Source organism: Macadamia integrifolia, chromosome 5 (assembly GCF_013358625.1).
Source record: "Macadamia integrifolia cultivar HAES 741 chromosome 5, SCU_Mint_v3, whole genome shotgun sequence".
NCBI classification, from domain to species: domain Eukaryota; kingdom Viridiplantae; phylum Streptophyta; class Magnoliopsida; order Proteales; family Proteaceae; genus Macadamia; species Macadamia integrifolia.
Window position 1 is genome coordinate 37,712,068 of NC_056561.1, and position 17,689 is coordinate 37,729,756.

At 40.1% G+C, this 17,689-nt stretch overlaps 2 protein-coding genes across 11 annotated transcripts in view; one reads left to right on the plus strand and one right to left on the minus strand.

Moving 5' to 3' along the window:
* The first annotated feature begins 322 nt into the window (after positions 1 to 322).
* Positions 323 to 17,689, plus strand: part of LOC122079371 (signal recognition particle 54 kDa protein 2-like) — a 31,562-nt gene continuing 14,195 nt past the window's right edge. For 2 of the 10 annotated variants that reach the window (XM_042645770.1, XM_042645773.1), the window contains exons 1-7: positions 323 to 831; positions 966 to 1,204; positions 1,351 to 1,636; positions 5,911 to 6,707; positions 8,001 to 11,133; positions 11,296 to 11,411; positions 12,039 to 12,207. In XM_042645770.1, coding sequence (XP_042501704.1) covers positions 8,064 to 11,120 — 3,057 coding nt within the window. In that variant the 5' untranslated portion in view covers positions 323 to 831; positions 966 to 1,204; positions 1,351 to 1,636; positions 5,911 to 6,707; positions 8,001 to 8,063 and the 3' untranslated portion in view covers positions 11,121 to 11,133; positions 11,296 to 11,411; positions 12,039 to 12,207. Of the gene's footprint in view, positions 832 to 965; positions 1,205 to 1,350; positions 1,637 to 5,910; positions 6,708 to 8,000; positions 11,134 to 11,295; positions 11,412 to 12,038; positions 12,208 to 12,531; positions 12,835 to 12,960; positions 13,102 to 13,209; positions 13,313 to 17,689 lie in introns of those variants that run through there. The other 8 variants (XM_042645774.1, XM_042645775.1, XM_042645776.1 and 5 more) reach the window with 8 other exon arrangements.
* Positions 15,377 to 16,348, minus strand: LOC122079510 (cytidine deaminase 1-like). Its single transcript, XM_042646041.1, has one exon. The coding sequence runs from the start codon at positions 16,346 to 16,348 to the stop codon at positions 15,377 to 15,379; it is 972 nt and encodes a 323-aa protein (XP_042501975.1).

The following is a 17,689-nucleotide window of genomic DNA, read 5'->3' on the forward strand; positions in this document are numbered from 1 at the left end:
AAAACCCGATAAAATTCCTCTGCCATGGGTGAGGCAGAGCGACGAGGATCTGATGGCCGGCATGGCATAGGGGCATATGCTGATGTCGTCTCGGCAGTCCAGTGCTTGTCGCACAGCCGCACCTGCAGCAGAGGATCATCGGCCAGGAAAACCGTTCTATCTCTCCTTCAAATTAAAAGCAAATGAACTAGGAACATGATGGGTGTCAAACGAAAAACATCCTCTGCAGGGAGGTTTTGGCGCGGTGAGGTGCAGTGAAGTTTAAGATAATAACACGTGCCAAAAATTCATCCAACGGCTGAGGATTTTTACCCGAACCCTCGACCCATTTCAGTTGCAGAGGAAGTTTAACCCGCTTCGTTCAACGCCATTTTCTTGAGATTTTTTCTTGCTGCTGCTTCTGATGTTGTAATCGATGGAATTGAGACTGGGTGATCTGCATAAGAACGGAGGCGGCGATAGCACCGGTAGAGGCAAAGCCTCCGGAGTCTGGACGGATTCCGGCAGAGCTTCTGCAAGCAGCAGCAGCAGAGTGTAGGGTTTTCCCACTACCTGCGTTTTCTTCCAGATCCTTCCCAGGGCACGCAGCAGCAACGACCAATGACCATGACCAGCAAAGATCTATTTTTTTTCTCTCTTAACTTGATTAATCAAAATTGATGTGGGTTTTTTTTATTGGGTTTAGGTCGAAACAACCTCAAAAGAAGAATAAAAAACGGCAGAGAGAACCGAGATTTGTGTTCATGACGAAAAACAATCTTGATCATCTGGAATATGATACAGATGGAGAAATTACGGAAAAAAAGCTGTGAAAAATAGCTCTTTTCCAAGGTATATCAGTTCACTTGCCCCAATCTTGTCCCATCTTTGTTTAACAACAATAGGTTTTGGGGTCTTTGGGGTGGGGATTCTTCTTCTCTCACAACATAATCTGGGGTATAGCTCATTGCCTCATTGTCTTTCAGTAAAGAAGCTGGTGAAGCGCAAAAACGTCTCCCCTAGACAAGGTTCTCCGGCTGATGAAATCAATGGATAATGATGCAGGAATTACTATCGTTGCACCACTGTTTCATGCGGAGTGAAGAAGAGAAAACCCTAGTCTCTGCTGCTGTTGCTTGGTTGTGTTTGGTTGCATAATTCATTGGAGAGTCTTTCCAGTGAACACGGTTCTCTGTGTTTTTAAACCGTTCGGTTGTTTTAAAAGGTGTTTCTAAACATATTAATTCTTGTGAAACACCTATTAAAGCTAAATTGTCGTTCATATAAGAATTAGGGTAAATAGCAAAACTCACTTTTGACAAACATATTTCTAACCCTCATATTAATAATTGTTGTTAAATAATCATTCAGAGAATTACAAAAATCGGGCAACATTCTTCATCTCGTCGACGCTACCGCCCATGGCCAGAGTTCAACACCGACGCTGAAGCCAGACCTACCTCCTTGCTCTTCCCATCGCTGCTCTGCTGTTCAGATTTGGAGTTCCCCTTTCTCTACTAGATTCAACCTCTTCTTCTCCAACGTTCCAATCAACTTCGGATTTCTCATCTTCTCTTTTGAGTACTGGCTTATTGTTCAGATTCAACCTCAACTTCGGATTTCTTATCTCAATTATTTGGGAAATAAGAACAACCAGGTACGATTCTAATCTCTCTGGTTCTGTACTTTTGCTCCTAGTTTCTTTCGTTTGATACGAAGACTGAAATTTAGGGTTTTAAGTACAAAATTTCGGTTTTTAGGGTTTCTTTGTTGGGAACGGTTCTTGATAGAATGAATGTCTTCTCTGTTGTTTTTTTTTAGATGAAATATTATTACTTACTTCTGTTTTGAGACTTCTCAGTTATCTCTGTTGGGAACGGTTCTTGATCAATGCCCATTATCTCTGTTGTTTCTTGTAAATCTTTTCATGTAACTCCTCTAATGGAGACTTCTCAGAATCATTCTAATGCTTGAAATACTTATCTCTGTTTTTAGTTTTACATCAGATACTACTGCCACTGAAAGTATCTCATCTTCCCTGTGGACTTACTACTTCTCAGTTATCTTAACTAAAGCCAAGTGTATCTCAGTTTTACATCAAGCATTAGTTAAGTCATAGGTATTAATGATGTAAAACTGAGATACACTTGGCTTTAGGCCATCATATTTAAGCAGGGATAAGCATCTTCAAATAGAAAAATAACTAAAAACAACATAACAGAGAGAAACGTACTGGTTTTGAAACAGAGAGAAACCGATTGGTTTAGAAACAGAGAGACACCACACCCAGCCCCTACTCTTTTTTTATTTTTTTTTCAGATTCCTAGATATTTCTTAAGACCATACATCACAATTTCTTTTTTATATTGAAATACTTGTATAGTTAAATTCAGTTGAATGATCTATCCCAAAAAAACAAAAACAAAAAAAATTACAGTTTCATTAGGAAGAAAGAAGAAATAGAAGAGTAAACCAAGACTGCCCTAAACACCGATTGGTTTTGAAACAAACTGATTTTGAAACAGGGACTGTTTTGAGAGAGAGTTTGTTATGCCCAAACCTTCTACCGAAACTCAGCCATGTATAGGTTCTAAAAACAGACATCTTCAGTTGAATATAATAATTTCTGCAATTCTTCTGAGGGAGGGTTAATTGAGTAGTACTGTGTTTGGTTTAAAAAATTCGTACTTTGAACCTGATTGATGGAAAATGAAAGAAAGATAATCCAATAATCCAGTTCCGTATTTAATCCGATTAAAGTAATCCTCTAAGCAACTTCCATTTTGTCTCAGTTATGTCTCCTACATAATTGAATTTAATTGCATTCTTTGATCTTATGTGATCAGTCATGGATTATACTACATACTCAGAGAGCACTACCAAATTTTTTGTTTACGGATGTGAATCTTTGGTAAGAGAGATAAGGAAGAAAAAGCAAAGTCCAAGGGAACTTTGGGTTCTGAAGATGGTATTATCTATTCTCTTTATTTTTTTTTGGTAGGAATTCAAAAGGGTCATTGCTGCTGGATCCTCTCATCGACAGCACCTGAGCATGCATTGAGATGTCCCTCATTGACAATTATGTGCTTTGTGAGAGTATTGAGTGAGCCCTTCACTGTCAATGAGTTTAGTTTTCCTACCAAAAAAAGAAAAAAGAGAGTTTAGTTTCATGGGCTGAAAAGGACACTAATGGTATTCAATGAAGCTTGATGGTAAATTGTGTGACGTGGGTGTTTTGAGGCTGAAATCCTGTTGGATGTTGCTTTCTTCTGTGTGAATTCTTTTTGTTGCTTTGAATTGAAATATTTTTTTGTTAAATGGGGGTGAGGGAGGGGAAGTTGTGAATTGAAGAGGATAAAAAGGTCTGATTGAATACTACCAACTGATGGAGTTAGTATAACCAAACAGTCTTTTTAGATTGAATCCAAAGAATCAAACTGACAAATTAAGTAACCTAACAGTTTTTAATGACTGATTCTACAGAATCATTCTGACAGATTTAGGTCGACCAAACAGTTTTTAAGTAGAAATACATAACAGAATTATGGGTAACCAAACAGTTTCCAGAATGACTCAAAAATAAATATCATTCAAAACCACTCTCTACTGAATCTATGCCAAAACAGAAAAATAACTCCAACGAATTATGCAACCAAACACAACCTTAAACTTCCTCTGCAGCTGAAAATGGGTCGAGGGTTGGGGCAAACATCCTCAGCCGTTGGATGGATTTTTGCCATGTGTCATTATCTTAAGCTTCATTGCACCTCACTGTGCCTCAGCCTCCCTTCAGAGGATGTTTGTCCGGTGTCAAACAACAACTGTCTGGGCCGATCGGTGATTTGTGATGTGCAAAAATCCCATGATCACTAAGAGGTCTTGAAGGCTATTATCTACTTCCCCTCTTTACCTATAATAATAATAAAAAAAAAAAAAAAATGAAGGGTGTCAACTTTTAGAACCGAATCTTAAAAACACTTAGAACCAAAAATTGAAACTAGCCATTACAAACTCAATCGAACTGAACTGAACTGAAGTAAATCGATTTGGTTTTGGTTTCAAACGCTAAAATCTTTTTTCCGTTCAATGTTATTCTTGTTTAATAACTAAAAATGTAAACCTAATTGAATTACCTATTTCCAAACTTGTAGCAAAAAAAATTTCCTAGGCCTTTCCGATGACATGTGCAAGAGAAGGGACATGAGAGAGTTGGACTGTTCTAAAGGGGGACTGTCAAATCTCTGTGCAACGGTAATCTCAATGAAAAGTGTTCGTCTCAGGGGTGTCTTCGTATATCTATAGGTAGTGAAAGAGGAGAGGTGGGTTATTCTTTGTAGTGAGTGCAGCGGTGCGGTGAACATTGGATGGCTGAGAGCATTCGGACACTGCCCTGAGGTCGTCTCGGCCATCCTTTGCTCACTGCACCGTCGCACTCGCTGCAGAGGATGTTTTCACGTTGTGGAGAGTCCCTTTCAAGGATTTAGTTCTCGGTATCGGTCTATACTGATACCGATCCGATCGGTCACTTTTGCCCTTTGGTTTTCATAAAAAGTATGATTTTTTACTTTTTTACCTCTGAAATGATACGTGCGACTGATCCAGATCGATCAAGAATTGGGGATCGGTCTCAACCGATACCAATTCCGAAATGTCGAGCAAGCCATTATTAGCCTTAATGAATAATTGGATCTTCCTCAGGTGGAAGGAAGCCAGAGGTAGGGATGGTTTGGAGGAATTCTTGGGACAGATGGAGGACCACCCCTTGCCATAATTGATCGGATTCGGGATCTATCTGAAAGTGTGTCAAGGTGAAGCTGAAGTGCTATCCTCTCCTTGCTGAAGTCTTTGCTCCAGTCTTGGGAATAGAGCTGAAGCATCGTCCTCCTTGCTATTGAGTATATGGATTTGAAAGAAAATAATGCCAAACAAATAGGTGTGATCTAAACTTGTGAGAATTCTATTAGAAAAAGCAGTATACCCAACGATAGGTCTTTCTGAGGTTAGTAGGCATTAGTAAATCTCCTAGTCTGCCAACAATACGGCCGATATGATACGGATACTTGAAACCATGGTCCCTTTAGTAAGAAGTACATTCTTGGAAGGTGGTTCCTTGTTTGTTAAGAGTCAATATCAGAGTGGATTTTTTGATATGATTTTCTGAGCAGGCACTTCAAAGATGTTGGCGCTAATTTAAGGCAGTCTGTGCTTGGTCGGTGTGAAGCTTGCTCCATTCATGTTATGTTGAGCCGTTGAGGTAAACCAAGACTGCTTATGGACAACCTGTAGGGTCGGGCCTCTTATGAACCACCTATAAATAAGGTCGTCCTACTAATGGGCTACCTCTAAGGTCGGACCCCTTCTGAGCGACCTAAGAAATTGATCATCTATCAACTTCTCCAACAATCTAACAAAGACAGCAAGACCCTCCACAACACCAAATCCATGAAAGATCTCTCATGTTACCGCAACCCTGAAAAAGGCAAAACTCATCAAGGTCCGCCTCAAAGTCCTGAATCAAAGCAAACACAGCCAATCGAAGCCTAAGAGAGAGAGCAATTGCTACTTGAAGATCTCCGGATTGAAGATAATCTCTTCGCAATTCGTTGAAGATTGACGTATATTTAGGTTGTATTCAAAACTCCCTTAGGCCATTACCCAAAAAAAAAAAAAAAAACTCCCTTAGGCTATGTTTGGTAGCAAGAGAAGAAAAGACAAGAAAAAAGAATCTAGAAAAAAAAATGAAATGGTGAGAAAATAAAAAAAGTATGTATGTTTGGTAACCAAGAGAAGAAAAGAAAAAAAATTCAAAATTTTTTTTATTTTTTTTGAATTTTAGTAGAGAGAGAGACACATAGGAAATCACTGTGTAATCGTTCATTTTGTCTTATCATGTTTTCATATTTTCTCATGTTTAATTGTGTTTTTTGCAAGATTTTTTTTTGGGGAGCAAAAGAAAACTTCACAATTCCCAAGAGGAATTTTTAATTTCAAATTCTCTTGGGTGAAGACATACCAAGTGTAAAGAGAAATTCTTCATCTAAGAAAAATGTACACTTTTTGTACATTTTTCTTTTCTTCACTTGGCTACCAAACACAGCCTACTTACAAGATGAATTCTTCCGCGAGATACTCAGTTGGGCTGTTCGATGGTGTATGACACATGGAAATGCTCCTAATCCCAACTTGGCTTTGTGCTTCGGGGTGAGACCTCTTTGGAGTGAAATTCCCGACTTTGAAATGCTTTTTCAGGGGTTGCTGGACTTGGGCCCTTCCTTCACTCTACATATTAATAACTTGGAAATGATAATACAGATTAGTACACCTACTTTGACTCAGAGGTTTATGGGTTGGGACCTATTTCCCTTTGAAGCTCTTGCTTCTGTTTCTGTGCCTACCATTTATGAAAAAATTGACTATCTATGCTAGCAGCCCAACTCCGGCTAATACCAACACATCTCCTTCGAGCTATTCTCTAGTCACATCTGGGAATGCCCTTCTCTTGCGATAATTCATGAGTTCGAAGTAGAATCTTTTGCTGCAGCCACCTCCTTCTATGTTTGACGTTATTCGCGCGGTCTCACGGGGGGCCCCACTAGGCTCAGTTTCGGCTGTTCCTGCAAAGGTTGTCCCATCCTGGCGAAAGTGAAAATGATATACCAGGCTTAGGACATTGTGGCATAGTGGACCCTCACTACAGGGGTAGGCGGGCGGGCTCAGGACATTCACCGGTAATTCTCTCTCTCTCTCTCTCTCTCTTGTGTATGTGTGTTTGTGTACAGACAATAATTGTTAGAATACTTCCAATCATGTATGGTTTGAATGAAGTTATTGGACACCAAGTACCGGTAAAGTTCATTATTATTACTGAGATACTTCCCGTGTGATGTGTCAAGCAGCTCGAGAATGCAAGGTTTGGTACTTAAAAAAAAATGCATTGCTATCTTAAAAAAAGCAAGATATAGTTTTTTTTTTTTTTTCTAATTTTTTTATTAAAAAAAAAAAAAAAAAAGAAGAGAAGAGAGAGAGATCGGTGAGAAAATATATTAGGAGTTTTGAAGTGTCAATGACTCAATGTCAAACAATATATAAAATTATGTTAAAATCAGGGTTAACATGAGGGTTAAAACCAGGGTCAACATCAGAGGCAAAAACTAGGGCCAAGTTAGGCCAAAAGTCAGGATAAAAAAATCAGGGCTTGGTTTTGGGCGGACCAAAGACATCAACCCTTACCTGCCCTGACCTTGACTCAGGGTTAGAAATTTCAAGATCAAGCCGGCCCTTAGGGCTAAAATTTTTAGGTCAGTACTTATTCGGGATCAAGGCAGGTTGGGGCATCGGGGCCAAACTTGCACCCCTAGTTAGAACGGGGAGCCAAATAAGAAGAATAGAAGATCCTCACCCTTCAGCATTTGATCTCTCATCAGCTACGGAAAGGATGTTTGAAAAGGATTTCTCCGTCTTCGGTTGTGAGTGCAGAGGTCCAAAGTTGAAGAGGAATCGACTCCAGACTCTGCTATAGCATATTTTCTGTCTATGTTGTAACAGAGTTTATCAATTGAGTTCATGAGTTCTTCAGAATAGTGACGCCCGGTCAATCTTGGGTAATGGGTAGCTGTTTCGTGGCAATGGTAAGTCCATGAATGTAAGGTAGACAGGAGTAATTTTGAGAGTTCAGGTGATTTCAGGGACGAAGTTTCACTAATTTTTAGCAATGGTTCAAGATATTTAGACGTACTTTTACTTGTAGATGATGTATTTGATATTTTTTCTGAGTCAGTTTGATGTTGCAACATGATTTTGGAGATGGGTTTTCTCCGATGTTATTTCTTTACTGTTTCATCCTATACTGTTAATATAGCTGCCAGTCTGAATTAGTAGATTCTACCAATTTGGCTTTTTTGTTGAGTAAGAAGATGATATCCGTTCTTAGTAATTATGGATGAATGCAGGATAATAGTAGTTCACTACATCCTTCTTCGTCTTCTCCCTCTCTAATTGTTTCATTTTTCTTTTGGATGTAGATTGGGGCTATATTTCAAAGAATGGTTATCTTTTTTCAGGTCACTACTGCATAATATGCTCCAATGCTACCTCACCGATGCTGTGGACATGTCCCGTGCCAAGTAAAAAGGGCCTTGAGTGTGTGTCTTCCTGTTCATTTCATCAAAGGGTCTCCAAGCAAGCGGAGACCATTTTTGGGCTCTCTTCAATTTAATTCCTCATCATGTGCTCTGAAGATCATTGAAGAACACTCAACAGTTGGTAACGCTTCAGAGGATATGGCAGTTTCTGGTCTTTTGGTGCCTCTTAGCCCATCATCAAGTTCGCTACTTCAGTTTGCTAGAAGTCCTCAAAGAAGAGGCAGAGCATTAGTGGATTCTAGTAAAAGAAATCTGTCGATTACAGGTGCTCTCGGGATTGTTGAAATGGAATCTGTAAGGGGATCTGGGAGGACTTTAGCTAGGTCCCCTATGAAAGTTACGCATTCAGATTGTGAGCAGATGCTGAGAAAGTATTCAGGGTTGCTGCAGGTTTGTGCTTCAAAAGGGTTTCTTATTGATGGAATGGCAGTTCATGGGCATGTGGTCAAGATAGGGGTAGTCCCAGATTCTCACTTGTGGAATTGCTTGGTCAACATGTATGCAAAATGTGGGAGGCCCCAAAATGCTCGCCAGATACTCGAAGAAATGCCTGACAGAGATGTTGTGTCTTGGACTGCACTGATTGCGGGGTATGTTGCACATGGTGATGGCAGTGAAGGTGTGTGTTTGTTCTTAGAGATGCGAAGAGATGGTGTTTGGCCCAATGCATTTGCCTTTGCTACTGGTTTGAAAGCTTGTTCGATGTGTTTCGCATTAGATTTTGGGAAGCAAGTTCATGGGGAAGTAATTAAAGTTGGAAATTTTTCAGATATATTTGTTGGGTCTGCTCTCATTGATCTTTATGCAAAATGTGGTGAGATGGAACTTGCAAGAAAAGTTTTCCTTCTGATGCCTGAGTGCAACTCTGTTTCATGGAATGCATTGCTCTGTGGTTATGCTCAGATAGGTGAAGGAGAAGAGGTTTTGAAGCTGTTCCAAAAAATGACGGAATCAGAACCGAGGCTCAGCAATTTCACTTTGTCCACTGTTCTCAAGGTTTGTGCAACCTCAGTAAATGCAAGAATAGGTAAGGCAGTTCATTCCTTGGCAGTCAAGATTGGGTCTGATAATGATTGGTTTCTAACTAGTGGTCTAGTTGATATGTACTCCAAGTGTGGGCTGGCAGAGGATGCTTACAAGGTCTTTGTTAGGATCAAAGATCCCGATGTGGTGGCATGGAGCTCAATGATTTCTTGTTTCAATCATCAAGGACAAAACTACGAAGCAGCAGAGTTATTTGGTGATATGGCTCGATCTGGTGTTATGCCAAACCAATTTACACTGGCTAGCCTCATTAGCATTGCCACTGATCTTGGCGATTTGCAATTTGGCAAGAGCATCCATGCTAGCATATGGAAATTTGGATATGGGCTTGATAATTTAATTTCCAATGCTCTAGTGACAATGTACATGAAAAATGGGTCTGTGGAAGATGGTTATAAGGTGTTTGAGTCTATGACAGATTGGGATTTAGTTTCTTGGAATGCTCTTCTATCAGGATTCCATGATGGTAATGCTTGTGATCAGGGACCAACATTATTTAAGCAGATGTTCATAGAAGGTTTTAAGCCAAATATGTACACTTTTATTAGCATCCTGAGGTCTTGCACTAGCTTATCTAGTGTAGGATTTGGGCAGCAAGTACATGGACATATCATTAAGAACAGCCTCAATGGTGATGGTTTTGTGGGAACAGCTCTTGTTGACATGTATGCCAAAAGTGGATGCTTGGAGGATGCTCAATTGGTTTTCAAAAGGATGAAACAGAGAGATCTCTTCACCTGGACAGTAATAATCACTGGGTGTGCACAGACTGACCAAGGGGAGAAGGCCATTGAGATCTTCTGCCAAATGCAGAGAGAAGGTGTTTGCCCCAATGAGTTCACATTTGCAAGCTGTTTGAGAGGTTGCTCCAGCATAGCAGCTCTAGTTAATGGCCAGCTGCTCCATTCCCTGATCATTAAAGCTGGTCATTCAGATGATATGTTTGTTATGAGTGCACTTGTCGATATGTATGGAAAATGTGGATGCATAGAGGATGCAGAAGCTCTATTCAGTGATTCGGCTTCTCGGGATACAGTCTCTTGGAACACAATCATTTGTGGTTATGCACAACATGGGCATGTTGGGAAGGCCCTCAAAGCCTTTCAAAGTATGTTAAATGAAGGCATCAGGCCTGATGAAGTTACCTTCCTTGGTGTTCTTTCAGCTTGTAGTCATGGTGGTTTAATTGAAGAAGGACAACAGTACTTTCATTTATTGAAAAAGGTTTATGAAATTACTCCAACAGTCGAGCATTATGCTTGTATGGTGGATATACTTGGTCGGGCTGGTAAACTTGATGAGGTTGAAAGCTTTATAGAGAAAATGAATCTCACAACTAGTGCATTGATTTGGCAGACAGTTCTCGGGGCTTGTAAGATGCATGGAAATGTAGGACTCGGGGAAAAAGCAGCAAAGAAACTCTTTGAGATTGAACCAAAGACAGACTCTAGTTATATTTTATTATCAAACATTTATGCATCTAAAAGAAGGTGGGATGATGTTGCGATGATTAGAACATTAATGTCTACTCAAGGTGTGAAAAAGGAACCTGGGTGTAGTTGGGTGGAGGTTTCCGGCCAGGTTCATGTCTTTTTGTCGAAAGATGTTTCACATCCGAAGGTCAAAGAAATCTACATGAAATTGGTGGAATTGCACCTAAAACTTAGTTTGGCAGGGTATATTCCAAACACTAAAAATGTTCTTCATGATGTTGATGAGAGAGAACAAAAGGAAAGCCTTATTTATCATAGTGAAAGACTTGCGTTTGCTTTTGCCCTTTTGAGTATGAGACCTGGAAGACCAATCCGGATTTTTAAGAACCTTCGTATTTGTGGAGATTGTCATGATGTTTTCAAGCTCATCTCAAACATCACAAATGCAACAATTGTTATCCGTGATGTTAGTCGTTTCCACCACTTTCAAAGTGGTTCTTGTTCTTGTCGAGATTACTGGTGACCCCATTACGCAGGTAACATTGGAAATTGCTCAAATTGAGCATGTTTCACATTGGAAAACCAGTGACATTCTTGATATTAGCTTATGTTGTACATTTTTTTTTTTTTAAATTGTTTTTGTCCTCTAATTTTAACTTATTTATTTTTTCCATTACATTTTTCACCTTTTCTTATAGAGATGAAAGTGAATTGTTGAGGCAACATCATGCGGTGAGGCTGAAGCAAAGCTGCTTATTCATTAGAAATTCTTCAGAAATTGAAGCCCAAGGCCAACCTTCTTTTTTATGCTCTGGTACTTTTCCTTTTTCCTTGCCCTTTGGCACATACGCACACAGCATCTAATGAACCTATAAGCGTTGGAAGGTTGGCAGGATACTTTGTCTCATTTTTTGAGATTTGGTACTATTATTTGTTACCCAAGTATGGGTAAAATACTATGACTTCTGATTCCAGGTGATGCCAAAGGGTGTATCTGGCTGGCAGTCTAGTAATGATAAAATGTAAAAGGTGAAATCTCATTTATATGGGTCCATATAAATAATATTACCTGGATAGTCCTAATATCTGCCATGAAATATCAAAATATTTTATGGGGAAATGAATGCTCCCTCGTCATGCAGCCCCTGCGCTCAGACACAGCGGGTGGCAAAATGATGCCCTAACCTGTGAAACCAAGCAAAACCCACCCTCTATTTATGCCCATGTGTGCCCCCTCATTGGCTCCTGTGCTGGCACAGGGGCCGCGCGACCAGGGAATATTCTTTTCCCCATATTTTATTTATCATATAAAACTCTCTCTCTCTCTCTCTCTCTCTCTCTCTCTTCCTTTTTTTCTAACTGCTGCACACTTACCATTTAGACTTATTTATTTATTTATTTTAAATTAACTTCGAATCCATGTTTTTTACCCTATCATCAGGTAAATGCTGGAGCCTCCTAAAGGATGTAGCTTCTTAGATGGTCTGGAGGTCCATGCTAAATCCTTATCAAAAAGTTGTTGGAAGGCAGTGATTACTTCTGGCACTCTACCCTTTGAGTCTTTGACGTTTCTTTTCTTCAAACGTGCAGCACCATTCATACTTGATGAGGTACTTGCTTCCTTAGTAGTTTTTTCTAATTGTTTTCTATATGCAGTTTTGTTTTAAATTATTTGCCAATTTTTATATGGGTAATTTACAACGCCACCCCCTGGAGAATGCCAATATTAGAGGGACACCCCCTCTCTTTCACCAAATTGGACTTGGACCCCCTACCGTCAGTCAACGTTACATAATATACCAAGAATGCTGACATCAGCAGTTAATATTTTTTCTAAATTCCATTTTGCCCTTCAAAATAATGGAGTACCAAAATTGCCCTTAATGGTTCTATTCCCAAGTCAGCCTCAATGAGTTGAGAAGAAGAACGGGTAGGCTTGCAGATCGGCGGCTGCGAACACTCTTTCGACGACGGCGACTACGGCAGCGAACCCCCTCCAGCGACTACGGCGGCGAACCCCCTCCAGCGACTACAACGGTTGAGGTGGAAGCATAAGCAGGAGTGGGACGATGGGAAACGAAGCGATCTTCATGGAAGAAGCAAATAAATGGTTAGAAGAGCTTGGGCGGAGACGCTTCAGCCAAGATATCCAATACACATCGCTTAAAGGTCTCCAGATCGTGCAAGCCCAGAAGGATTCTTTACTCCTCAATCACATCCTTCACAAAGAATTTGCAGTAAATCTCATATCATCTCACCCTTCTTCTCTCTCTGAGCTCTGTAATTTATTGTGGGTGACCTTATTTCTTCTTAATTTGATTCATTTTTTGGTGGGTTTGGGGTGGGGGTTTCACAATCTGCAGGATAGAACAGGGAATTGCCATGTGGGAGCGATAGCTTACATAATCGATGCAGTTGGGGCGGCAGCTATAGCTACTTACACAGGCGACCTCAAAGTCTCTGTTGATTTCAACATTTCTTACTTCTCAACTGTTAAAATCGAGGTTTGAATTCAATTGAACTGTGGTGCCCAATTGATTTTTTTTCTGAGTATGATGGGGCTAGACTTTAGATTGAAACCCATAACCCAATTGATTTCGTACTAAATGCAGGAAGAGGTGGAGATTGAAGCTAAGGTAGTAGCACACAGAGGGAAGCTTTCATTGACGACAATGGAGTTTCGGAGGAAGAAGGATGGAGTGGTGGTTGCTTTGGGTAAGCAATGGATGTCTCAAGTAAATGCCTAATTTATCAGTTTTTACTCATAAGGGCAAAAACGTCATTTCAAAGCATCATATAACGTTGACTGACGGTAGGGGGTCCGAGTCCAATTTGGTGAAAGAGAGGGGGTGTCCCTCTAATATTGGCATTCTCCAAGGGGTGGCGTTGTAAATTACCCTTTTTATATTGTTGAACCTTTTGGTTCTTCTTTTTTCCAAAGTTTGCTTCAATGAGATTTCCATCTGTGAGAGGTCATTTGTGCAGCTTTTTGATGGTTTTAAGAATCATGTTAAGCTAAATATTTCTGTAATTATTGATGCACACTTGGTGATTGTCCATTTTCCTTGTTTAGCCTCATCTTTAGTTCTTGTCCTTGTTGAACCTATATAGGAACCAATATAGGCACCAATCAACCTTTGAGATGGGATCATTTTTAAAATATCTTGATTGTGAAATGTGGGGTCATCTCTCTCTCTCTCCAAATATAAGTGTATTGAAAATCTAGGGTGGGCTTCGACCCTTGTTTTCCTACTGCGGCATCCAACTACTGGGGCATCCAACGTACTGATGCCGGAAGTTCTAGACAAGCCTTGAGCCTTGGGTTATGGACCCAGGGAAGTAAACCCTAGATTACCTAGAGTTGATGAGTGGGTTTCAAGATAAATACATGGAGGAGATCCATTAGGCTACAGAGAGGAGAAAGAAAGTAGGAAATTGAGGTTTAACGCACTATGGCTCTGTGTGGTTGCAAGGGAAGTGAAATTTATTTTACATTGAACGGGACCAGAAGCATGATATGCTCCAATCTTCAATGGAGTATCTTCTGGTTCACTATTAGTCTATCTTATTATCTTCTCATTGGAGAACTTTTGTATGTATAGATGATCCATTGCCAATGCATTATCTCTGGTCCTTGAAAAGCTTTAAAATACTCTACCTATATTGGTAGTGGTAGCTACTATCCTCGAGTTTCAGCAATCTGTTTTAGATTCTTAGTTTGCCTTAAAGATTTTTTCCTATTATTTCCTTATATATCAATTTCTCCTGGCTGACCTGACTTTGAAATTGGATGACTTCTGAATATGATGATAATCTTGTGCCCTGTTGCCTTTACCCTTTTGCAATCCCGAAGTATTAAGAAGTGCTTGGCTAGACAAACAGGATATGGGGTTGGGATGCGATGTCTTGGGGGTGGGGGGTCCACCTTATTTTTGAATTTCTCCCCTTCCTCTTCTGGGGTCTTGAATTGTGCATTATGTGGATTGGGTTTTTACCCATTTTCCAGATATGCACCAACATAAATTTTTAAGTGGTGATGTTGGCAATTGGCAATGTCCTCATATTTTGTTATTATTATCAGAAGTTAAAGACTTGAATAACAGCAATGCTTGGCCAGTTTATGATCTTGCCCTCTAACCTTGAGGATTGTTCATAAGGTTTTAATTTTGGAGTTCTTAATGTGCTAGTGGTGCATGCATTTTACTGCATGTTGCTAACTGTTTTGTTGTTTGATAATGATAGTGAGTGCATCTGCATTTTTAAATATAGTTTTTCGCTTGCTTTTTCAGAGCTTATATCTTTACTGTCTAATGTATGAACTTTCTGCATGATGTGTCATATACCTGTTCTGTTCTTTCATCCATATTAGCTGATCCCTGTATCCCAATTCATTCACCTAAATCCTTGTGCTTTCATAAACTGACTTATATTATATTACAGGTTTACAACTTCTGTAGCATTTAAACACTTGAATGACTAACACTTTATCCTAGTGCAGAATATTGATACATAATGTAACCAGAGAATTTCCCTGCTTGAATGCAAAGAGATATTTAATTTTATGTATTATAATTAAATTATAAATATCATCAACGATAATAAAAGGGGTCAAAGCACCAGAGGAGGAATTGATGATTAATTCTGAGAATCTCATTCATCCATCCATATGGGTAGCTTTTGATCCTTATCTGTTTCATATTAACCAGTCAATTGGTTCTTCTTCACACCATTCTAATCACAAAAAAATGAAAAAAAAGAAAAGTTGCCAACAGAGAAATTCTAAGTAGATAACCTTTTACAGTTGTAAGAAGAAGAAGAAGAAGAAGCTCTGCAATGAAATACTTGAAAATCACATCTGGGCGAAACAGAGAACAACAGAAGCCGTGCCGTGCCATCTTGTACCACCACCGCTCCTTCCTTCTCCACTAAAGCTCCAGCTATGATCCTATCATACCCACCTCCACCACTCGCCGCCAGATACGACACCAGCGCCGCCTGGACGGGTCTCAAACTTGGATTATACACCGCCGATTCCATGTACGACCCTTTATAGATTCTTCCCTCTACTTCCATGAGGGCTACACCTGAGGGGCACACATTGTAGGGAGCATGTGATTTGTTGGCTGCCTCCAAGGCTGCGCATTTCGACTTTTTCTCGTGATCTGCAACATCGCTGTTGCAGTTGACGTCTCCATTGATGACGTTATTCTCAACGTGGTGGTTGTCGCTGTTGTGATGTAGCTCTAGGAGTAAAGGGACATCTCTTTCGAGGAGATCGTCAGGGCCGAATCGGTGAGGGAGGAAGGTGGAGAGAGGCCGGAATGAGAAGGCTTCGTCGTCATCATTTTGATGGTCTACTCCACCATTCTCGATGGAGGTGACGAGGATCTTCATCTTGGAAGTGCCACGAATTTCCTGCAAGAACTGATGGCAATGGCCGCAAGGAGCAGATGAGACGGCGATGTATTTCAATTGTGTCTCGCCATGGATGGCAGCGTTGGTTACCAGGAACTGCTCTGCATGGATGGAATGGTGAAGGGGAAGACCTGGGAACTCGACGTTCGCACCCAGGAAGATCCAGCCATTGGAACCTAATCCTACGGCTCCGACATGGTACTTTGATATTGGAGGCCTAGCCAGTTTCTGGGCTGATTTCACGAGGGATGGTAGCAGTTGCAGAACGGAAAGCCCTGATTCTTTCGCCATTGATTCCACTTCCGCTGCTTCGATCACAAATTGGTTTCTCTCCATTTTTCTGATCATACCCTTCTCTCTAGATCTCCCGGAAAGGATGAAAGATGAAAGATTTGAAGAAGAAGAAGATTTAATGGTTCAAAATGTTCAAAATGAAACGGGTACCTGTCTAAATGTAATATAATGGCTTCCAAGTTTTTGATGATCTCCTTTGTAATGGAGACTTGACTGTGAGTGAGAGGAAGGAATGGGTTCTGGTTTTTGTTGTTTCCCTTTGTAATGGGAACTTAAGAATTAAGATCAACAGGGGACGGAAAGGGAATCGGTAGGTTACCGCTCAGCCTTAGCTACTCCATGAAACCCAAGCTCGGTCAGCAAGGGAAACTCGGGAGAGGGTGGTTGTAGATCAGCTGGGCAAGGGAATCGGTCTTCGCTTAGACTGATAGGCTAGGTCGGGTCCTGAACCGAAACTCAACAATAGCCGAAGAGGAGTAGAGCTATAAAGCAAGTTTTAAGGATTGTATACAAGGTAGTCAACAAGCAAGCCCCACCTAGTAAGTCGAAGACTCCCTCGCCGTTCCAAAGGTGAATTAGGGACTCATTAGAGAGAGAGGAGGAGGAGAGATAAGGGGGAGATCCCTTGAATGTCAAGTACTATAAAGCGGCAAGTGAAATTGAAGGTGGGAAGAATGGTATATATAGAGAGGGGATTGGAATTTGGATCCTCTCTAATCACTTATGTTTCAACCATCCTTCAATCAGACACGTCTAAGACTACATGTCAATTGTCTGATGTCACATATCTCAGGTGATGATGAAATGTGGCATCAAAATCCTCTTTAACATGCATTAAATGGATGGGTGAACCTAAGATCCATGACTGGGTCCTCTCCGTCATTCAATACATGCTGGAGCGTTGAACGCATTAGAGAAGATCAAGACTCTAAAATGCATACCTATATCTGATTGAAAGGTGATTAAAGGGGGTAATCGTTGTAGAGGAGAAGAAAGCGTTATAACTTTTTTTGTTTTTAAGTGAAAAAAGCATTACAACTTTGTGTGTTCTTTATGGTTCAATAAGATAATGGAAGGGAGAGGTTTGGGTTTTGTATGTTCTAGCTTTATGTATTAAGTGACAACTGGATTATTAGATTTACTATTAAAAAAAAAAAGAAAAAAAGACAACTGGATTATTAGAGAGGTAAAGTTGTCAGATTTTCAACCCTAACCGATCAGAACCAATCGGTTCATTCAGGAGAGAATCAAATCCTTATCATTTTTCTTTTCTGGTAAAAGAAAACTATTGAAATATAAAGTTAGGTATATTAACATCTCAAAGTAGTAGTCAACTTACCCATCCTAGCCTTAAAAATTACTCTACAACCTACCAATCTTAAG

What these genes read in the sequence shown, in the direction of transcription:
- LOC122079510 (XM_042646041.1), bottom strand. Translation starts at nt 16,348, where the DNA reads ATGGAGAGAAACCAATTTGTGATCGAAGCAGCGGAAGTGGAATCAATG.